This window comes from Durio zibethinus, chromosome 11 (genome assembly GCF_047325235.1).
Source record: "Durio zibethinus cultivar Kanyao isolate XHJ-2024 chromosome 11, ASM4732523v1, whole genome shotgun sequence".
NCBI classification, from domain to species: Eukaryota; Viridiplantae; Streptophyta; class Magnoliopsida; order Malvales; family Malvaceae; genus Durio; species Durio zibethinus.
This window is the reverse complement of record NC_143172.1, coordinates 1,078,391-1,100,441: the sequence shown is the minus strand read 5'-3', so window position 1 is coordinate 1,100,441 and position 22,051 is coordinate 1,078,391. Positions and strand designations below refer to the sequence as shown.

Sequence of the window (22,051 nt, the reverse complement as noted above, 5' to 3'; positions counted from 1 at the left end):
TAGAAGCAACAAAATTAAGGTTCATTATATTTGATGGTTTTGGACAAATCTTCAATGCTTTTGCTTTTGTATTCTTAGTCAAGGAAGCCAATGGTTGACTTTAAACTTATTAGCTCATAAAGTGGGAAATTTTGGTTTAATGACTAAAATTAATTCAAAGTCTTTCCTACAAAGTATAAAATATAGGTCTAAAGAGTCATTGTCTTTCTTAAATTTTAAGCTAAAAATCTTTATCTCTTTGATTACGAACATTGATTTTCTTAAATTAATGACACTTTGTTAACAAATTCCACACATTATTTTATTTTTACAAAAAATTTTATAAATAAATAAATTATTAATCCTCGTATCAAAATACAATATATCATATCCGATCATTTAAAAATAATAATTATAAATTTTATATTCAAAATTTTCAAATAATAAATTATTAATTAAATTTAAATCTAAACTCTTATCCTTATAACAAACAAAACAATTTAGTAGAAATAATAAAAAGATGTTAAAAAAGTACTAAAATTTATGGAAAATTCATACGTGAAAGTGATACTTAACTTATTTTTTATGTTATTTAATAATTAATTTCTTGCGGTGGAACTTCGTTGGCAAGAAATTAATTACGTGCCCGCATAAATAAATCCAATCCACACACAAAGTCTCCGGTATTTTAATTTGCTTTCCAATTTCTTTCTTCTTAAGGTTTCATAAACTTTTTTTTTTTTTCTCTTTTCTTTTATTGCTAAGTACTTCTTCATAATAAAGTGCTTAGTTATTCACGACTTTCCATTTTTTTCCATAATTTTATTCTTTTCCTGTTTTAATAATAATAATAATAATAATATTACATGTATATATATATAACGTGATTAATTTTAAACGATAATATGTATTTTTTAAATATTTTTTAAATATTACATTAATAAATAAATTTATAATTTAAATATTAAATTAAAATTTTGTATATAATTTAATAATCATTCATAATATTAATTTGATTATTAAAAATAATTTACATACATGTATTTTTTTATCTAATAAACAATTTTAAGCTATGGGATCTAAATCCAAATTAATTGAGTTATCTAGCTATAAATATCTAAACATTATACATGTGTTTTCTTCATAATATATGAATGTTACAAATATAATTAGATAGAGTAATTATGATAGCTCAATTAACATACCATACAATTTTAAGATAGAATTGAATTCGGATATGATTCTTTGAACCTAATAAATACATTTGGATGTAATATTAAAAGTATTAAATTTTCAATCATTACTAATTTAAATCCAATTTTAATGCTATTATTACTAATTATTGCATATAATTTCATGTATCACGCAATTAAATTGGACTAGGATTCATTTATATATTAATGTAAATTTTATTTTTTTTATCATTAGGTCAAAATTAAAATATAATTAAATTGAATTAAAATAATAGCAGCAAATCCACAATTATAATTTAAAAGATAAGATATTTTCCTTTACATTATAAATAAATCCAACATCCCACCGCCCTGAGTCTCCGACGCAAGACTAACATACTTTTTTTTATTTACAATTAAACAGGTCATTTTTGGGGTGTTGGTGTATCACCTACAGATTCTATCATTCCCACACGTCAAACACGTGTCTCTTTCCCATTGCTCCCGACTACAACAATATCCTTTATTACTAACCACTAACCGCACGCACACGGCGCATGTTAGCACCCGCTTCGGTCTCAAGCGTGACGTGATGACGTCCCGGACTTCCCGTTAACCCAGCTGCAATCAAGTGCGGGCACTGTTAACCTTTTGGACCAATAGTTTCTCACGACGTGGCAAATTCTTAAAGTTTACGCCACGTGGAATTTGGCATCTGGAAAATTCTGATTATTTGATAATCAACGGCGTGGAGAACATAAGATAAGGTACGGCCCTTTGACACACCGACATTACGGCCAATTAAAAATTTATAAGAAAAAATCGCTTCTCCAGGTTTAAAAGGTAATATAATAAAGAGAATTAAATTAAATTCGGTATATTTCCTTCAAGGAGACTGAAGAAGAGAGCGAAGAAAACATCGGAAGGAAAGGGAGGCTAGCTATTAAAGGAAGGCAAGGAGAGAAAAAGAGGTCGTTTTTGGTTAATTGCTGAAATTTCATTAACTGGGGTCTTGTAAATTCTGCTTCCTTTGTCTCCCAATTTTCATGTCTTTGTGTGTGTGTTTTTTTATGGGTTAAGGTTGTCTTCACTGGGCTGAGTTTTGTACTTGTTGTTTTGGTTTTTCTTAATTTTTGTTTGGGATATGAGAAAAGTGAAGGAACTCTATGGGGTGAAAGTGTGTTTTTAAAGCCAAAGGCTTGGGATTTCTTTTTTACTTGTTCTCTTGTGTGTGGATTCAATTTTGTTGGTTCTAGAATTGGTGATCATGGCTAATAATTAAAAAAAAAAAGTTAAGGGTTTTTTAGGTTCAGATTATTGAGTTTGGATTGTTTGTTTGGATAAATAAGGTTTTTTTTTTTTTTTTTTTTGTGTTGGTTTTCTTTTATTTGTTCTTTTTTTTTTTTTTTAATTCCCTCTTATTTGTTGTTGTTCTCTTGTGGACTTTCAAGATTGGTGGTGAAGTTCAAGTGATCATATTTCTTCTTCAAATATGAATTATTCAGTTTATGTAAATATATATATTATTAGTAAAGTGTTAGGCGGTTTATTTCTTGTGCTGCATTGGCTATGGAAAACTAAAAGAATTACTCTTTTAGTCCACTAAATTGAAGATGATCTGGAAATATATTATCTTTTCTTTGCTTTTGTTTCTTGTCTGTTCTTATCTCTCCAATTCTCATTAATCAATCCAATGCTTGTCAACTTTTATTGCATTTGTTTTGTTTTCATGTAATGTATTAGCTTTGTGGCTTTAGCGTTCTAATTTTCCTAAATTACTGGAAATCATTATTTTCTTGTTTGATATCGGTACAGATCACATCAGTTGTGAAAGGAGGTGTCTGTTCAGAAGGGCTTGTTTATGAAGCTTACTGTGCTGCTCCATTGACTATGGTGAGAAATACTGTTTTGGCGTGGCAAGTTTATTCTATTAATTTCTTTTAAGTTTTCTTTCTATTATGATTCAATGAACAAATTTCTCATGCAAATAAATTGTATTGCTGATCTTTTAAGCACTTTTCCGACTTTTTGTGATAAATTTGTTGTGTCTGTAAGTTGTGCTCTTTCTGGGGTTTGGAATATAGCCAACCGGTTATTCATTGCGTTGAGACTGGTTTTGTTTCGTGTTGATTTATTTTGATGCTTCTTGTTACCTTTCATGAATACTGGTTTTTGGTTATTTTGATTTCAGTTAAATGTGTTTTTGGTGGAGTGAAAGACATAGAATGAAGCAAATAACAAAGGGACAATTCTTTTTTTTGTAATTTCTGTCATTTGGATTGTATCCTAAGAAGGAACATAGCACAATGGATACTGGATTGACATGTTTGAGTCCAGTGTAGATTTAAAGTTTCTTTTTCTTGAGCTTCATGTGTGATGCGTGGGCATTTTGAAAGCTACTGAAGCATCTCTATTCCATATTCTGAAAGGAGTTGCAAATGGTTTCATCATGACATTTATTATCCCTTTGCTAAGAAGGAACATGGTTATATGGATACTGATTGGAATTGTGAATTCAGTATAGATTTTAAGTTTCTTTGTCTTAAACTTTGTTCTGATAAATGGGCACTTTTGTTTAGGGTTTAGGGGCAATGAAGTATCTATAGTCCCTATTCTAAATAGAGTTTCAATCGGTTTCATTTTGACATTTATTTTCCCATTGCATTATTATTTAATACCCTGGCAACGTTGAAACATCACATGGTTTTCTATTTCTTCTAAATATGTTAACCCCGTAATGCAATATTGTTTTCCTTATATACCATTAAATAGAACACATGGAAGAGGTAGAAAATCTCCATAGTTTCACCTATATTATATTTTCTATGCATCTCTGATTTTGGTTTTTTTTTATTTTGTTTGGTTCTTGTTAATCTTGCTCTTGCAGTCTTGCTTCTTGAATGTCAAGTTTTTTGCTAAGTTATATTGTTTTTCTTATTACAGTTTTTTTCTTTCTTGGTTGTAATTCTCTATTGCCTATCAGGGATTGTTTATAGCTGAAAAAGGATTTGTTGGCGCGCAATTCCCAAGCAGTAAGTTAGGTTTAAAAGAAGAATCTGGGACATTCAACACATGTGCTCCTTCATGCTCACCATGTGTGCATTCTGAGCAAATGGCAACAAAGACCAATGGTTTTTCAGGCGAAGCCTGTCAAAGAAAGGAGAGTAAGCGTTGCTCTTTTAATGATGCTGATTTGTCATCTCCTCGGATAAATAGTGCATGCAACGATAGAAATCATCCAAGCAGTGAGACAAGCCACCCACTCAGTGCATGCTTGAGTTGTGAATCTGTCTCTGAAAATGCAAAGAGTGATGAAACATTGAGGGATTGTAACACCTCTGAGGGCACTAAGATGATTATAAAACCAAACCTGCTTCAAACTTGTGCAAATAATTGTGGTTCATTGAAAGAACCAATCTTTCATGATAAGGTTGTCTCAAATCAGCTTGAGAAGCTGAAGGAGTCGGAGTGCCTTGGAGATAATATCTCCTTTATTTGTAGATCAGACTGTGCGAAGACAAGGGCTAGTGACCATAACGGTGATGCAGACAAGAAAAATACATCTTATAGCTCTGCTTCAGTTGATAGTTTCTCTGAGACTGAAAAGGCAGTTAATGGTCAGCCTGCTTCTTGTTTAGTTGGCAGTCCTTGTGGCAAGGTAGATGATAATCATCCAAGGAGGTCAAATAGATCTTCCAATGAGTCTTCTCAGGAGATTTTGTGTTGTTCAAACAAATCAGACTTTTCAGAAATTTCATCCTTACGAGATTCCTGTGCTGGTGCTAGCTCGGCAAAGGTGTTCTACATTTTTGAAATTCTTTCTCTTTTATTTGGTGAATTATATATATATATATATATATATATATATATTATATGTATGTATGTACTGCTTTGAAGTTGCTTAGAATTTGAAACTAAAATTTAATCTTCATTTCAGGGAGAACATTCTGAGTGCTCTGAGGAACAAGTCCAATCACGTTTTGCAAGAGCAGATGCCTTACAGGTTGGCAATCGGATTGGTGATGAACATAACTCTGCTGAATCTATACAAGTGGATACTGGAATAAATGAAAGAGCGCAAAAGGCTGAAGTACAGTCCACTACAGTGGCTAAGGAAGTTAATATGGAGGAAACTACTATTGAATCACGGCCAGCTGCTTGTAGTGATGAATCAGACAGCATAGAGTATGAAGTATGTATTGTGTTATTCCTGTTACATTCATGTGTTAGGCATACCTACACTAGGCCTTGACATGGCTAAAAATAGACTAATTTAAACTTCTAGATGGGTAGAAAAAGATGATGAGAAAGCTTTGAATGTTTTCAACAAGTTTATTTTGGCTTGACAAAGAATGGAATAAAATCTATTATGAAGGTTTCCTTTTGACATCTACTTCTCATTTGAAGAGTAGCTATTTGAGGAATTTTTTCATTACTTTCTAATTATGCATGACACAATAATGGTATACCTTCAAGATGTTGCTTCTCATATCCTTGCATCCTTTTGATATCTTCATGGCCACGAGACCCTTGCAAATGAAAATTTTATTTTATTTTCTTGCTTTATTTTCCCGCTCAACAAAGTAAGCCTTCTGTATATTAATTGTTGTCTCTGGATAAGCAGGTAAAAGTTTGTGATATATGTGGTGACATAGGACGAGAGGAGTTGCTTGCTGTTTGTAGCAGGTGCAATGATGGGGCGGAACACATGTAAGTCTTGCGTCTCTGTCTCTCTAATGCATGCATGTTTGCCTTTTTTCTTCATATTTTTACACTTTAAAGTCATGGTGCTTGTGTTTTTAAAGCATCTTCCTTTTCTCGTGGGATAACGGAATGTTGACATTCCATTTCCATGAACCAGTTATTGCATGCGTGTGAAGATGGAAAATGTTCCCAAAGGCGATTGGATGTGTGAGGAATGCATGCTTAGTAAAGAAACTGAGAAGCAAAAGCAAGACAAATTGGAGGGAGAAGTTAGGCTTTTAAAAAAATCATATACTTTGGAATCAGAAACCAAAGGTTTGGAGATTGAGGAAAGCAAAGAACATAAAGTTATTTCAACTCCTTTGTTCTCTTCTAAGAGACCTGCTGGCAGTTTAGAAGCAGTGAGAAAAAGGCCTTTTGGAACAGTTTTGAGATCACCTAGCTCATCGAGTTCCTGCAGCAAAACTTCAATTCATCAATCTGGAGGCCACTTTTCTAGCACTACTATAAAATCTGTGCACATTCCTACCGAATCAAGTAATAAATCGCCTAAATTGTCATCACAATCTCAGGTGTCAAAGGGTATATTTCTCATACACCTTAATATCAGAAGCTGTGCTTCATTAATTAGAATGTCAACATATAATTCTCTTTGACTAACTGAATATGTTTTATTCTGGTATTGCAGGATTTCTTTTTAAGTCAAAATCATTCTCTGCTATGGGCTTAAAAGAGGATGTCCAACTGCTCAAGGACAGCAGTCTCCGCAATGAAGGATTTGCTAAAGAAACTACTGCAAGTGAGAGTAAGGGGAGAGCTCAAATGATGTCTAAATCTATGTCATTGAAGAATTTGAGGTCATATAGTATGAATAATAGTAATCATGACATTAAATTACTTCCTAACTTTTCTCGTGGTGAGGATTTGAAGAGATCAAGGCATCCAAAAGGACAGAATCCTACCAAGACAGAAAAGAAACCGAAATTAGCCAACAGTAATTCATTTGCATCAGTGGCTGAAGAAAGAATTGCATCTCCTGGCAAAAATAGTTTGCCTCACCCTTCCAGTTCCTCTTGTCATGATCTAATGGCTGTGAAGGACCAAAAAATATCAGATAATTCATTGAAAATATCTGGTCATTCTGCACAAGGAGGTTCTCCAAATGAAGAGAAAAAGAGAGTTGTCAATGTCAAGCAGCATGTTGAGTACTCTACAGAAATGGTGCCTGCTACTAATTATTCAAATGCCAATGCCCATTCTGATGAACGGCCTTGCCTGAGAGATTCCTCTGTGTTTGCTTTTGAAGTTCATATGCCTTCTTGGATTTCTGCTGTTCCACAGCTCGATTTTATTTGGCAGTATGGTCTTTTTTTCCTTTCTTATTGTTTGGTTTGAAGTTTGTCAATGGCTCTTCATCTTACTGCTTCACTGCTCCGCTCTTCACTTTTCGGTGTCTTATACAATACCTTTTGACATGTCTTACAGAGGCAAGTTTGAAATCCAAAGGAGTGGAGGATTTCCATTATCTTGTGATGGAATGCAAGCACACTTGTCAACTTATGCCTCACATGAAGTTCTTGAAGTAGTGCAGACACTGCCTCAAAAATTATTGTTGGCGGAAGCACCTCGATTGAGCATGTGGCCCTCTCAATTCATTAAAAGTCATGCTACCGAAGATAATATTGCTCTCTACTTCTTTGCTAAAGACCTCGACAGGTTTGTGAAAATATTTCCTTGAGTAGAAGAGCTAATTTTCTTCTGATAACTTAAGTTTTTAACATGCTTCTTGTGCAGTTATGAAAGAAGCTATAAGAACCTGTTGGATAGGATGATTAAGGATGATTTCAGCCTCAAAGGGAACTTTGGTGGGGTTGAGCTTTTAATATTCTCTTCTAACCTACTTCCAGAAAAATCTCAGCGTAAGAATTTGATAGCTATATTTAGCCTGCGTCTATAAAAGCAAAATGAAATATATGTATTCATTTTTTGGCTAAATTTACAATGTTTCAACATTGCAGGTTGGAATAACTTGCTGTTTTTATGGGGTGTATTTAGAGGAAAGAGGTCTCACTGCTCAGGACAGATTCCAGCCGTGTCTGCTTCTGAGAATTTGCTCCCTCCTGGAAAGTCAAGTCAAAGTATATCTGCATCGCCGGTAACTTGTAATACCCATAAAACATTAAATTCCAACACTTTGCTTGATTCAAAGGCAGTTACTTCTGGAATGATGGTTGAAGTTTGTGAAACCAAAGCTTCTTCTTGGGAGCAGAAACCCCTAGATTTACAAACAAGTTGTAGTCAGCAAGTGGGCAGAGTTGGTTCATCTCAGGTAAATTTTTTGCTTCAACTTGTTTGTTGATATCTGTCCATTAAAAAGGAAAAAGGTAGAGAGGAAGAGATACTAGAGACTGTGGCTTGTCTCCTTAAATTTATTAGCCTGGTCTCAAGCATTGAGTAGCCTGTGCTGTTTTCTTTTGATGTCCATGTATAATGTTCTCACTGATGAAACATTGCTTTGGTTGCTTACATACTTTTGCTGTTTTAGCTCCTACGATAAGTATTTAATTTTTTTATATCTGTTTTGGTTTTGATGACTAGAGGCCAACTACTGATGATGTAGTGTTTCTTGCAGAGAGAAACGAGGTCTCACTGCTCAGGACAGATTGCAGCCGTGTCTGCTTCTGAGAATTTGCTCCCTCCTGGAAAGTCAAGTCAAAGTATATCTGCATCGCCGGTAACTTGTAATACCCATAAAACATTAAATTCCAACTCTTTGCTTGATTCAAAGGCAGTTACTTCTGGAATGATGGTTGAAGTTTGTGAAACCAAAGCTTCTTCTTGGGAACAGAAACCCCTAGATTTACAAACAAGTTGTAGTCAGCAAGTGGGCAGAGTTGGTTCATCTCAGGTAAATTTTTTGCTTCAACTTGTTTGTTGATATCTGTCCATTAAAAAGGAAAAAGGTAGAGAGGAAGAGATACTAGAGACTGTGGCTTGTCTCCTTAAATTTATTAGCCTGGTCTCAAGCATTGAGTAGCCTGTGCTGTTTTCTTTTGATGTCCATGTATAATGTTCTCACTGATGAAACATTGCTTTGGTTGCTTACATACTTTTGCTGTTTTAGCTCCTACGATAAGTATTTAATTTTTTTATATCTGTTTTGGTTTTGATGACTAGAGGCCAACTACTGATGATGTAGTGTTTCTTGCAGAGAGAAACGAGGTCTCACTGCTCAGGACAGATTGCAGCCGTGTCTGCTTCTGAGAATTTGCTCCCTCCTGGAAAGTCAAGTCAAAGTATATCTGCATCACCGGTATCTTGTAATACCCATAAAACATTAAATTCCAACACTTTGCTTGATTCAAAGGCAGTTACTTCTGGAATGATGGTTGAAGTTTGTGAAACCAAAGCTTCTTCTTGGGAGCAGAAACCCCTAGATTTACAAACAAGTTGTAGTCAGCAAGTGGGCAGAGTTGGTTCATCTCAGGTAAATTTTTTGCTTCAACTTGTTTGTTGATATCTGTCCATTAAAAAGGAAAAAGGTAGAGAGGAAGAGATACTAGAGACTGTGGCTTGTCTCCTTAAATTTATTAGCCTGGTCTCAAGCATTGAGTAGCCTGTGCTGTTTTCTTTTGATGTCCATGTATAATGTTCTCACTGATGAAACATTGCTTTGGTTGCTTACATACTTTTGCTGTTTTAGCTCCTACGATAAGTATTTAATTTTTTTATATCTGTTTTGGTTTTGATGACTAGAGGCCAACTACTGATGATGTAGTGTTTCCTGCAGAGAGAAAAGAGGTCTCACTGCTCGGGACAGATTCCAGCCGTGTCTGCTTCTGAGAATTTGCTCCCTCCTGGAAAGTCAAGTCAAAGTATATCTGCATCGCCGGTATCTTGTAATACCCATAAAACATTAAATTCCAACACTTTGCTTGATTCAAAGGCAGTTACTTCTGGAATGATGGTTGAAGTTTGTGAAACCAAAGCTTCTTCTTGGGAACAGAAACCCCTAGATTTACAAACAAGTTGTAGTCAGCAAGTGGGCAGAGTTGGTTCATTTCAGGTAAATTTTTTGCTTCAACTTGTTTGTTGATATCTGTCCATTAAAAAGGAAAAAGGTAGAGAGGAAGAGATACTAGAGACTGTGGCTTGTCTCCTTAAATTTATTAGCCTGGTCTCAAGCATTGAGTAGCCTGTGCTGTTTTCTTTTGATGTCCATGTATAATGTTCTCACTGATGAAACATTGCTTTGGTTGCTTACATACTTTTGCTGTTTTAGCTCCTACGATAAGTATTTAATTTTTTTATATCTGTTTTGGTTTTGATGACTAGAGGCCAACTACTGATGATGTAGTGTTTCCTGCAGAGAGAAAAGAGGTCTCACTGCTCGGGACAGATTCCAGCCGTGTCTGCTTCTGAGAATTTGCTCCCTCCTGGAAAGTCAAGTCAAAGTATATCTGCATCGCCGGTATCTTGTAATACCCATAAAACATTAAATTCCAACACTTTGCTTGATTCAAAGGCAGTTACTTCTGGAATGATGGTTGAAGTTTGTGAAACCAAAGCTTCTTCTTGGGAACAGAAACCCCTAGATTTACAAACAAGTTGTAGTCAGCAAGTGGGCAGAGTTGGTTCATTTCAGGTAAATTTTTTGCTTCAACTTGTTTGTTGATATCTGTCCATTAAAAAGGAAAAAGGTAGAGAGGAAGAGATACTAGAGACTGTGGCTTGTCTCCTTAAATTTATTAGCCTGGTCTCAAGCATTGAGTAGCCTGTGCTGTTTTCTTTTGATGTCCATGTATAATGTTCTCACTGATGAAACATTGCTTTGGTTGCTTACATACTTTTGCTGTTTTAGCTCCTACGAAGTATTTAATTTTTTTATATCTGTTTTGGTTTTGATGACTAGAGGCCAACTACTGATGATGTAGTGTTTCTTGCAGAGAGAAAAAAGTGAGTCAAAGAGGAGACCTGAAATTGATCTCAACTATTCTCTTCAAGAAAGCGAAGAGTATTCCGCAGACTATATGGAGTTTGATGGAAGACATGACTGCAAGAAGTTGAAGAGTTGTCCTGGTGAAATGAACATAGGTAATAATAGCATCAAGGATATAAATGAGAGACGTTCCATTGCTATAAATGGCAAAGGTCCTAGCATTTCTGGTGAGTTGAGCTGCAATGGAGCTTATGATATGTCAATAGTTTCTCCTCAGTTAGCTTCCGCGGCAGGTAATATGCATAGGTGGAAGTCGTCCTTGCAGCCGCAAGTTCTTTCAAATGACAGTGGGAATCCACAAGATCCCAGTGTTTCAGGTCTTGAGCTTAAGCTTGGGATTGAAAGGAGTTCTTCAGAGCAGGGAAATATGCCGCCCAAAATTTTCATTCTGATGGGCAGTGAAGATTTACAAGACCAGAACTCTGAAAGAGAAACAAGTGGTGACACTAATCCTTCACTTGCACTTTCCCTTGCATTGCCTTCTTCTAAGACGGGCGGCAGAGGATTGAAACTTGATTCAGAGATGAATTTACCCACTTGCCCAGAGGTGAACACCACACTGTCACTTTTTGGTGCATCTTTAGAATCTTGAGGTATAGAAAAATGGAATGTAAATAGAGTTGCCTACATCACTGATAACAAACTATAGTTTACAAACTTTAATATGAAATCATACTCAGAAGCTTTCTCAACAACTCATGAATAATAGTTGTCAAAAAATAAATTGTGGATTTAGCTAATCTTTATTTATATGATACAGTAGCCTTTGTTTAATGGTTGGTTTATTTGTTCATATTCAAAGGTACATTTAAATTTTAAGAGGTTTGAATAAAAAATTAAAATTTATTAAACGAATTTGGTATAATTTTTAGTTTGTTTAAATTTTGGGTCGGATTTTAAATAAAAAATTAAAATTTTAGCTTGAATTAGTCTGATTTAAATAAGAAATATATAATTAAAATATTATAATTATATAAATATATATTTGAATTTTTATTTTTATATTTTACTTTTTATTATATAAATTAAATTTAACGAAAGAGCTTGAAATTTATTATATTTAATTTGAATTGGATTGGAAAAAATTTTGAAATTTGAAATGTTTTATTTGATTAAATCTAAATAAACATATAAATTATTAATATCAATTATAAATTTGATCTAAATTCAATTCAATGCATGTACATTTCAATTATCCTCTTATTATTTATGAAATTAAGTTTAAACTTTACATATATTTTCTGTAAACTTATAGAAAATAAAATCAAAATTAATTAATGATGAGACATGGATGGGATAGAAAGAAAATTCATTCGAAAATGAAAATAATAAACCCCCCAAAAAATTCATGAAATTGCTTTTCATGCTGGCTGAAGCTGGTCCACTTGATGCGTTGAAAGGCCAATTCCTCAGGGCTTACAAGACCATAGCAATCACTGTATCAGCCATGTATGTACTGCCACGGCTACTACGTGAAGGGCATCAGTCACCATTCACCAAACACTCGGTGTAGTGAGAGCAAAAGACAAAGAGAAAGGCCGGGAGTTCTTGGCCTCTGCTTGTAAATCCACAATTTTGTACACATATCAAAACCAAAAGAAACAATCCCATTACAACCACAATCTCTCTGTTTCTGTTTCTTTGTGTGAAATCCACTCTCCTCCCGAGTTGTTGCTTCGTTTCCTCTCTCCTTCGAGTCCCTAACCCAACCACTCTCTTGTGGCTCTCAATCATACCCAAAGATTCATTTCACGTTTTTTCTTTTATTCCCTAGATTCTTTCATCAGTCTCTCACCCTACAAAAACCCATTAAAAAAAAAGCTTCACCAAACACACCCCTAAGAAATAAAATAAAATAAAAACTCTCTTTCTGGTCATATTTTGTTCTGTATCTCTTTTTTGGTTCATTGGTGAACTTTATCAAACATTTTTGGATCTGATTAATGGGTTTTCTATTGTTTTAATCAGATTTGATCACTTGGGTTGGGACTTAACTCTATCGAATTCGAGTATCTTTCATTGTGTTGCGCTTCTAAGGTGAGATTCCTTGTTCTTGTCGAATATGCGGAATGTAGATGTAAAAGTCATTTGGTTTTCTGGGACCCTGTTTTGGTATTTCATATATATTTCGTAATTTTTTTAAAGTTCCAATTTTTTGGGAACTATCCCTTGTTTGTTAACTTTGATTGAAATGCGTGATTTTATGTTTTAATATAAAACCCCAGTTCTAAAATGGTGTAAAAGATTAACCTTTGGACTTGTAGCAGAAGCCTGTCAGATCCACAGTTACTGCATTTATGGACTCTTTGGTGTTCTTTGCTTCAAAAATGTATTTTAGATTTTATTTTGTTTTTTATGAACGCTGGCTTACAACTTGTCTGATGACTTTTTTACCATTAGTTAATTTGGCTTGTGCTTAATTTCTTGCCTAACTTCCTTTCCTTTTATTATTAGTTTGATAGTCTTTTTCCTCTTAAATTATCATTTTGCAGTTGAGAGCTTAAAATATTTCAATGCTTTGTTTATGTTTATGAATAATACGAAGAAACGTTTGGAATTGAATCTTGGTCTTAATAAATCGATGGTATGAAGTTTAGTTCTTGAGTTTCTTAAACCCTGCTTACTCTTGAGCTACACCACTTTTTCTTATTATTTTGTAATATAATATCTGTGTTCAAAATTGGCTTCCATAGTGAACCATATTCCTGCTATCGAAACCACCATATTCTATCAAACTTAATCACACTACCTTTGTTTTCTTCAAGTAGTTGTGATGTCTAATGTTACCATACTATCAGCTATTGTCAAATCTTAGCTCAAATGAGTGTCTCCTCTGTTGTTCAAGCCAAAGAAATTTATGCATCAAGTTTCAAGGACAGACCTATTTTTGAGATGGAGAATGATTTTTGAATTTTGATTTTGTGCTTGTTTGCTGGCTTAAGCTGTTCACCTGCTGCTAATTATTAACTTTTCCCTATCTTCAGTTCACATAAGTGTCATATACTACTAATATTTTGATCTACCTTATGTGGACCCTTGCTGTAGAGTAAAGCTGGTTTTGTTACCGGAAATATGCGTACTGGTTTATTATCGGCCAATGAGAACCATAGCATATGTTGTTCTATTTTAAGTGATGGACACAGTTACAGTGGAAAGGGTTGCGAGTAAGAGATTATTTATAGGTGCATTCTCCCCTATATAGACATAAGATGTTGCATAAGAGATATGTTAGTGGATCTGCCCCTTTTATTAATGGGAATGATGTTCTCCTGGAGCTAATCCAGTTGTAATTGTTCCCAAGGACAAAAAATGTGGAGAGTAGTGGAAGCACTGGTTGGTGCGTGAATATTCTATCCATATATGTCCAACATAGTGGTTTTGTTTCAAAAGCCTGCATATGATAAGCTATTTTAATTTCAAATAATGTTCAATTTACTAGTCAGTACCTCCCTTAACAATTATTTCTCCAAGGCTCATCCTGTCAAAATTTTATAATACTAAGAGAGATAATAGATGCAACACTCCTTGTTTGGTGATATTATAATGGAAGCATTCAACTTTAAAATAAATCAATAGCAAAACTGGTTTCATTGAAAATTATTGCACATGAATTGTTGCAAACTTGAAGCTCAAGTGAGGTTCTTTGTAATTGTAATCCAATTATTAGGGGAAAACACCTTTCCATTATTCGATGCCACTTTAGTAAATTAATTGTTTTACTACATTCTTAACTTCTGCAGATGGTAGACATAGCTAAGGACCTAACATCTGGAACTGTTGGTGGGGCAGCTCAGTTGGTAGTCGGGCACCCTTTTGATACCATCAAGGTTAAGCTCCAAAGCCAGCCTGCTCCACTTCCTGGGCAACCACCCAAGTATGCTGGTGCTATGGATGCAGTCAAGCAAACTTTAGCTGCTGAAGGCCCAAGGGGTTTGTATAAAGGTATGGGGGCTCCACTGGCCACTGTGGCTGCATTTAATGCCGTCCTCTTTACGGTGAGAGGGCAAATGGAGGCATTGTTGAGATCAGAGCCTGGTGCTCCCCTCACAGTTAGCCAGCAGGTCGTTGCTGGGGCTGGTGCTGGAGTTGCTGTTTCATTCTTAGCTTGCCCCACTGAGTTAATCAAATGCAGGTCAACATCTTGGCTTTTCTCCTATCACTTTATAGTTATTGTATCAATGATCTCTTTTTTTGACATTTTCAAGTAAATTCTTGACTTCTTTTAACATCTGCACAACCTGGATGTATGGAGTGCTAAGAAGTTTTTTAAAAATAATTTCCCCTTTGTCAATTGGGTGAGATAACTATGAACTCATAAAGCCCTCAAACCTCGTATTTACTTCTTGGGTCTTATGGTAAAAGCAGATTGCAAGCCCAGAGTGCATTGGCAGATTCCGGCTCAGCTGGTGTGACAGTGAAGTATGGAGGGCCAATGGATGTTGCCAGGCATGTTCTGAGGTCAGAAGGTGGTGTAAGGGGTCTCTTCAAGGGATTGGTTCCCACCTTGGCACGTGAGGTTCCTGGAAATGCTGCTATGTTTGGTGTCTATGAAGCGCTGAAGCAGTACATGGCAGGAGGGACAGACACTTCTAAATTAGGAAGAGGCTCTTTAATTGTGGCTGGAGGCTTGGCTGGAGCTTCATTCTGGTTCTCTGTCTACCCAACTGATGTTGTCAAGAGCGTGATCCAGGTAGATGATTACAAAAATCCCAAATACATTGGCTCCATAAATGCCTTTAGGAGTATCTTAGCTTCAGAGGGGATGAAAGGCCTGTACAAAGGGTTCGGCCCTGCCATGGCACGAAGTGTCCCTGCAAATGCAGCATGCTTCTTGGCATACGAAGTGACAAGGTCTAGTTTGGGCTAATCACTTACCTGTGCACTCTGATTTCTCACGAAGTATGGTTAAAAAATTTGCCTTTGTTATGATATTTCTTTTATCAAAGCCATTTTCTTTGTCAATGAATTATGCCGGTTGAACGAAGTTTTGGATATAAGATGACAGGCTCTCCATTCTTGAAGATTGCTGTACCTTCCATGACTGACTGGAAGAAAACAATATTCTTTCATCAATTACCCATATTTACATTTACTCCCTGCTAAAATAAAGTACTTATATTTTTCTTCAAGGGATTTTGCAGATGATTTTCATTGCATGATATATATATAAATATATTTATATATATTTATATTTATATTTATATCTCTGAGAAGTGAGAACTGAGCTTCTGTTATTTTCATTTTCATTTTCATTTTTGTGGGTTGGGGGATGTAACTCAGGACCAAAAGTATTGATCTGGCCCAAAAGGGAAAAAAAAATCCAAATTGCTCCATCTCTGATAACTGAGACTCACAAGTAACTCAGCCCATGCATAAATTTGTGGGTTTACAAGCAACAAAGTTAGACAAACCAAGTTTCATATTGGGTCAGAAGAATCCACTGAAATAGGCTGATGGAGCATTGAACAATGGGCCTGCTAGCCTCCACGTGTAGCTAGCTTTGACCAGATCTTCTGCCACGTACGGTAACGAACTAGCGCATGACTTGCAAGGCTGACAGAAAAGGAGGGAATGTATAACCAACCGCTTCAGACTTTGATAGCTCTAGAGTAAAAGCACAACCACTTATTCAATGATCTAAACCCAAATCTCAACAACAAATGGAAAATGGAAGAAGATCTCACTCCTCAATGCCTCTTGTTTCCAGGATGGATCATTTGGATTTCATTGTGAGTCTCTCTCTCTATCATATATATATAACACACCAATAGTTAACGAGTTGCATTTGGTTTCAAACTTTATGCTTTGGGATTTTGTTTTCATAGATGAAGTATTTAGAAGGAAAACGAAGTTTGCAGAAAGGAATGGAAAAGGAACGCATGCCATTAGATTTGGCAATGAGAGAAGCTTACTTCAAAGGGTCGTTGTTGGACAGGGTGACATCTCTTGAACATAGACTTTTTCAGGTAAATTAAAGTAATGCTTTTCTTAATTTCATTGTTAAAAAACAGAAACAAAACCAACAATAGTGCGGTGGGATTAAAAGGGAAAAACATTTATTGAGATTTCAAGTATGTTAAATCAACTATGATGGCATAAAAGTATTTGATGTCGTTTCAAGCTTTCAAAGATGGTTTGCGTCATGCATGTCACCAAGCTTGATAAATCATTCTAAAACTACGAGTTATCAACCATTAACGTTCATTACTGTTTGCATATGAAAATGTGATTTTGACAAGAGTAGTAGTGGGATGAATAGAAAATTTGGATAATTTGATTCGCCATTTAATGCTAGGATAATATATTTATTTATTACAAAAGATATCAACTTGTTCATCAAAGCCTTAACCCCACTTTTACTCAATACTTTAAGCTCTCCTTTGGCTCCTGAAAACAACTTAAGGGTAAAGTTCATTAAAGCAAAGATTAAAGTTAATCTGGGTAGGAGTTTACACTTTACACAAACACACACAGCTTAAACAAAAAAAGGTTAATCTGACTCCTTTCTCCTTACTAAAATACCTGCCTTTAACACTACTCTTTGTGGTTAACATGGTCAATAGCTACATTTGATTAAACATCATGGCTACATCTCATTGATTTCTCAGATGGATCATTATCCAAAACATGGTTAAAATTTGAAGAATCATTATTCTAAACATTTTAATCTAATGACAACAATTTAATATAATGAACTTTTTTTTAATCTACAAAATTAATTTTATTATTAAAATTTTAATTTGTAATAAATAAAAATTAATTTAAAATGATAATTTAGAATTTTAATGAATAAAATATTTTATAACATCTTTTAGTGGAATCTTAAACATTAATTAAATATAATTAGAAACATGCATTTTAACATCATAAACTTGCCTTTTCTTTCCCTTGTTGTAGCTATGCTTGGAGTTGGAATCTAGTAGCACTTCAACATCCACATCTGGTTGTGCAACTTCCAGTGTAGGATCCAGATCAGGGCAACCAATATCTCACTCATTACCAACTTTCACCAGCTCAAATCAAGCTCACAAACAAGCATCTCATCAAGCTCTGTTTACCAGGTCTGAAATTCAGGTAACTAATGTCTCCAATATTCTCCTCGCACCCACAAAGACAACATTAATAAAACTATTGTTAAGCAACCTCATCAAGAATCTTGACACCCCCACTAAGTTAGTTCATCATAATATATATGTATGTATATATATATATCATTAAAGCAATATGCTCCTTTCATTGATAAGAAATTCACGAAATACGTTTGATTATATATGTTCATCATCTTTGGAATCCTTTTGTTTGGCCAAAGCGAGTTATATATTCCAAACTTATCATGTGATATCCAGATCAGTTATTCCTAATGGAGTTAGGCAAACATCCAAAAGAGATATCATCTGATTTGAAATCCTTTTTGTTTAGGTCAAGTGAACAGTAGTCTGGACCTAATAATTTTGACTTCTTTATGATCTCAATTCCTTGTATTCTTATTAACAAAAATTTTGATGGGAAGTAGTGCGATATTTTGGACAGGAAGAATCTGAAGCAATATTGCTACAAAAGAAGAAAGATCCAAATCCTCTTAAGGATCAAGTTGGGAACAAAAGAAGCATCAAGAAAGAAAAAACAGGCAAAAGTGGAAAGAAGGTATCTCCCAAGTGGTCACATTGGAAAATATTGGGTTGCTAATTAACCTGCCTTTCTCTCCAACTTGTAGTTTAGTTCTTCAAACTTTTTTTTTCTTTTCAATGACATATTTGGATATGCCAATTTCAATTGTTTAAATTAGTTTTACCCTCTTGGTTGCTGTAATCTCAGCTATGCCAGGTTGCAATGACTTGTTAAGACATCTTGTAGGTGTATTTCTCTTTCCCCCCTCGCTAATAAACAAATAAAGAGGCCTAACTTTCTCTCATGGGGAACTGAATCTTCCATGCTTTAGAAGTCAAATATGAAAGCAGACAACATATATTACATTGAAGTTTAAGATTAATGAAAAAAAATTTATATAAATGAATTCAAAACTTAACTTAATTTTATTATAACGTCACTATTAAAATATAACATACAATATGTATAAAATTCAAATCACAATACTTATTATTATTATTATTATATTTATCAAGCTGCTGCTTTCTCTTTTTATCTAAAAAAAATTCAGATAAACAATTGAAATCTTTGAAGGATTAAGACTTTTTTTTTTTTTTGTCATCATGGAGAAGCAACTGGCTCGATAGTTCCAAGCCTCAAAGCATAGTTTTCCTGTCAAGACAAAAGGGTGTCACTTAATTCTTAGATATAATGATTAAAAACCAATATACCAAGCCTAAATTATTTGCTGATTAGCTAATGCATTAAGATAAAACAACTGGATGGAATCAGAAACCAGAATACCAAAATTAGACAGAATTTAGACGCAAATGGAAAATTCAACATCATGTCTTATCAATGGGACTAAGTCTAGAACCATTCATTTGAAAAGTGATGGCCAAGAAATGTCCACAATCCTTCCAAAAAACAAAAAAAAAGCGAAACATAAATTGATAAAACATCGAGGGGGGAACCACAAGTCATGGAAGAAAAGAGTGGCTAGATGCTTGATTTCCATGGAAAAATTATAAATCAATGTTTTCCCAATTGTTTTAATCGAGAAGATCAATTTCATATGTAATTTGGTCAACAAAAGGAAATTTAGATCATAAAAAAAAAAGATAAATTTAAAAAATACATTGTGGGTTGAGTTGTATTTATGGATGTGCACAAACTATGAAAGAAGTGGTTTGCTTAGCTGGATTAGCGTGGAATGATGTGGACTCCCCTCTTTAATTTCCCACTTTTGGTGCTTAATTAATTAATTACCAATTAGTTAATTAATAGTTAATCAAATAATTCTCTGGTTCATATTATGTCAAATTTTGATTGCAAATTTTGGGCAACTCTCTATTTTTCTAAATTTTTTTATATTTATGAATTTAATGAAATTTTTAATTGACCTTTTTTTTTTTTTTTGAAAATAAATTGCCCGCCACATAATTGATGTAATGTGAAGTGACTTTGAGAATACGATATAAAGTAGCAGCCATCGAAAGAAAATAAGCTGAATGCGAAACCATCGTCAATACTAAATGCTCACAATTAAATCTGAAAATTTTCACTTTTGTAATTAATTAAAACCTGGAAATACAACAGTCGAAACACATTTGTCATGTTGTCTCTGACGGCTGTCTTTCCCATTTACCTTCGGAGTTCGGGCAATATATAAAATAATTTTAATTCATGACTCAACTATATATATATTTTTTTTATCCAAAATTTTAACCAATATCTAACAATCTTAAGTATCAAATATCATTTATTTTATTATTGATTTAATTAATAAGATTATTTTTTGTGAAATAATCTCGATATACAATCTATAATTATTATTTTTTAAATTTTAAATATGATATATTTTATCATTTTTTTATTTAAAGAAAATAAAACCCTTATAAAAAAAATCTTAATTCAAAATCAAAATTTTTATATTTTTATAAAATCTTTTTAATTATTAAATTAAGAGGTGAAAGACACATGTTTAAAGACTAAATAATTTATTTAAAATTTTCACACAAAAAAAATATATCATTTACTCTGATTTAAAAGGGGTAAAAACAATAAATATTAATGAAACATACAGCAATAAGTTAGAGGCAGGATGATCTGTCAGGCAAACAACATCAAATCCTCTGAGCGCAGACCCAGCTGTCCCCTTCACCCCTTTTTCTTAAAAAAAAAAGTCTTAAAATTATTAAATATTATTTTCTTAATTCCTATTTTACCCTCTATCATTCCTCATAATCCCTTTCCCTTATAAGCCCCCAATAAACCCCTTCCCTTATCTTTCTCTCTTCCCTTTTGCCCTCCTGAATGGCAGACCCAAAAACCGAACCTTCTTCTTTAATGCCCGACCCACCACCCGACTCCGAAGCCACCACCCACCACCTCACCATCCCTCCCGGGTTGGCCCACGATGAGTTCTGTGAGTTAATCCCTGCCATCACTCAGTTCCATACCTACGCAGTGGGTCCAGGCAAATGTTCTTCCTTATTAGCCCAACGTATCAACGCCCCACATGACGTTATTTGGTCCGTCGTCCGCCGTTTCGACAAACCCCAAACTTACAAACACTTCATCAAAAGCTGTGCCGTCAAAGAAGGTTTCCAAATGGTCGTGGGTTGCACGCGTGACGTCAACGTGATCTCCGGGTTACCGGCTGCTACCAGTACTGAACGACTCGATATTTTAGATGATGAGCGACAGGTCACCGGTTTTAGTATTATTGGAGGGGAACACCGGTTGAGGAATTACCGGTCGGTGACGACGTTGCATGGTTTCAAGCGTGACGGGAGGATCTGGACCATCGTTTTGGAATCTTACGTTGTTGATGTTCCGGAAGGGAATACGGAGGAAGACACGCGGCTGTTTGCTGATACCGTTGTCAAGTTGAACTTGCAAAAGCTGGCGGCCGTCACCGAAGGGTTAGCGCGTGATGGTGACGGTAATAATCACATGTGATGTGAAAATGAAAAAAGAAAAAAAAAAAGAGGTATTTATGTTTTTTTTTTTGGATTTTGTGATTATGTTTTTTTTCTTTAAATTTTCTAATTTTAAGGTTTTTGGGGTTTTTCCTTTGTGAAATTACCAGAAAATCCTTATGGTCAATAGATTGACTGGAATGTTGGTGTGGACTGTGGATAAATATGGTAAGGGCGTTTAAGTCAATGCATTTGTACATAAACGTTTTCGGTTGAACCAATATTAATGCATTTTGTTTTTTTTTTTTTTTTTTTTTTTTTCATTTTTTTGTGGCCTTTTTTCCTTTACTAAGCATTAAATTTCGAGTGAAGTGGTAAGCTGGCCCAAACGGATTTTACTTGTAATGGTAAGGGTTTGAAATTTGGAAAGAGCTCTCGTTGGTAGAGATAATCTAGGTGATTATTGATGCTCCACTGACATCATTTTCGCCAACATTTTAGAACAAAAAAAAATTTCGAGTAAAGTGGGGGATTAAAGAAGCAATGGTTGGCTAAGAATCTCGACTTTGAGAGCATTTTTTTTTCTTTTGTATTCTCAAATACCTTGAATTAAGACAAAGGCTGTCTTATATGTGTCAGCTCCCTCCATCCAATATCGCTTTTGTCGAATATGTGCTTTTGACTTT

At 34.5% G+C, this 22,051-nt stretch overlaps 3 protein-coding genes and 1 pseudogene across 17 annotated transcripts; all 4 read left to right on the top strand.

Moving 5' to 3' along the window:
- The first annotated feature begins 1,504 nt into the window (after nucleotides 1–1,504).
- Nucleotides 1,505–11,628, top strand: LOC111290488 (uncharacterized). 10 transcript variants are annotated; one of them, XM_089767505.1, is made up of 15 exons: nucleotides 1,505–1,918; nucleotides 2,967–3,044; nucleotides 4,135–4,947; nucleotides 5,089–5,343; nucleotides 5,776–5,861; nucleotides 6,013–6,437; nucleotides 6,544–7,213; nucleotides 7,341–7,571; nucleotides 7,650–7,774; nucleotides 7,874–8,184; nucleotides 8,488–8,763; nucleotides 9,067–9,342; nucleotides 9,646–9,921; nucleotides 10,225–10,500; nucleotides 10,802–11,628. In XM_089767505.1, the coding sequence occupies exons 2-15, from the start codon at nucleotides 3,042–3,044 to the stop codon at nucleotides 11,444–11,446; spliced, it is 4,668 nt and encodes a 1,555-aa protein (XP_089623631.1). In that variant the 5' UTR covers nucleotides 1,505–1,918; nucleotides 2,967–3,041; the 3' UTR covers nucleotides 11,447–11,628. The 10 variants fall into 10 exon arrangements, with proteins under 10 accessions (XP_089623631.1, XP_089623627.1, XP_089623628.1 ...); XM_089767501.1 differs by having other exon boundaries at nucleotides 1,894–1,918; nucleotides 8,476–8,763; XM_089767502.1 differs by lacking the exon at nucleotides 1,505–1,918 and adding an exon at nucleotides 1,997–2,122.
- A 430-nt stretch (nucleotides 11,629–12,058) lies between these two features.
- Nucleotides 12,059–16,273, top strand: LOC111290637 (mitochondrial carnitine/acylcarnitine carrier-like protein). Of its 3 annotated transcripts, none has more exons than XM_089767509.1 (4): nucleotides 12,059–12,891; nucleotides 14,595–14,986; nucleotides 15,220–15,544; nucleotides 16,135–16,273. In XM_089767509.1, the coding sequence occupies exons 2-4, from the start codon at nucleotides 14,595–14,597 to the stop codon at nucleotides 16,147–16,149; spliced, it is 732 nt and encodes a 243-aa protein (XP_089623635.1). In that variant the 5' UTR covers nucleotides 12,059–12,891; the 3' UTR covers nucleotides 16,150–16,273. The 3 variants fall into 3 exon arrangements, with proteins under 3 accessions (XP_089623635.1, XP_089623634.1, XP_089623632.1); XM_089767508.1 differs by lacking the exon at nucleotides 16,135–16,273 and having other exon boundaries at nucleotides 12,074–12,415; nucleotides 12,823–12,891; nucleotides 15,220–15,983; XM_089767506.1 differs by lacking the exon at nucleotides 16,135–16,273 and having other exon boundaries at nucleotides 12,074–12,727; nucleotides 12,823–12,891; nucleotides 15,220–15,983.
- Nucleotides 16,274–16,443: 170 nt separating this feature from the next.
- LOC111290638 (uncharacterized) lies at nucleotides 16,444–18,713 on the top strand. 3 transcript variants are annotated; one of them, XM_089767511.1, is made up of 4 exons: nucleotides 16,444–16,583; nucleotides 16,680–16,820; nucleotides 17,752–17,915; nucleotides 18,385–18,713. In XM_089767511.1, exons 1-4 carry the CDS (start codon nucleotides 16,515–16,517, stop codon nucleotides 18,542–18,544), a joined length of 534 nt encoding a protein of 177 aa, XP_089623637.1. In that variant the 5' UTR covers nucleotides 16,444–16,514; the 3' UTR covers nucleotides 18,545–18,713. The 3 variants fall into 3 exon arrangements, with proteins under 3 accessions (XP_089623637.1, XP_022737773.1, XP_089623636.1); XM_022882038.2 differs by having other exon boundaries at nucleotides 17,752–17,928; XM_089767510.1 differs by having other exon boundaries at nucleotides 17,752–17,928; nucleotides 18,368–18,713.
- Nucleotides 18,714–20,488: 1,775 nt separating this feature from the next.
- On the top strand, nucleotides 20,489–21,675 carry LOC111291255 (abscisic acid receptor PYR1 pseudogene; annotated as a pseudogene). Its single transcript, XR_016346106.1, has 2 exons — nucleotides 20,489–21,436; nucleotides 21,536–21,675. The product of XR_016346106.1 is annotated as an abscisic acid receptor PYR1 pseudogene (transcript).
- Nucleotides 21,676–22,051: the final 376 nt, after the last annotated feature.

Coding starts and splice junctions, on each gene's coding strand:
- LOC111290638 (XM_089767510.1), top strand. CDS start 16,515: ATGGAAAATGGAAGAAGATCTCACTCCTCAATGCCTCTTGTTTCCAGG. Junction 16,821..17,751: donor TTGAACATAGACTTTTTCAG/GTAAATTAAAGT, acceptor CCCTTGTTGTAG/CTATGCTTGGAGTTGGAATC. Junction 17,929..18,367: donor TTACCAGGTCTGAAATTCAG/GTAACTAATGTC, acceptor GATGGGAAGTAG/TGCGATATTTTGGACAGGAA.
- LOC111290637 (XM_089767508.1), top strand. CDS start 14,595: ATGGTAGACATAGCTAAGGACCTAACATCTGGAACTGTTGGTGGGGCA. Junction 14,987..15,219: donor ACTGAGTTAATCAAATGCAG/GTCAACATCTTG, acceptor TGGTAAAAGCAG/ATTGCAAGCCCAGAGTGCAT.
- LOC111290488 (XM_089767496.1), top strand. CDS start 2,296: ATGAGAAAAGTGAAGGAACTCTATGGGGTGAAA. Junction 4,948..5,088: donor CTGGTGCTAGCTCGGCAAAG/GTGTTCTACATT, acceptor TCTTCATTTCAG/GGAGAACATTCTGAGTGCTC. Junction 6,438..6,543: donor ACAATCTCAGGTGTCAAAGG/GTATATTTCTCA, acceptor CTGGTATTGCAG/GATTTCTTTTTAAGTCAAAA.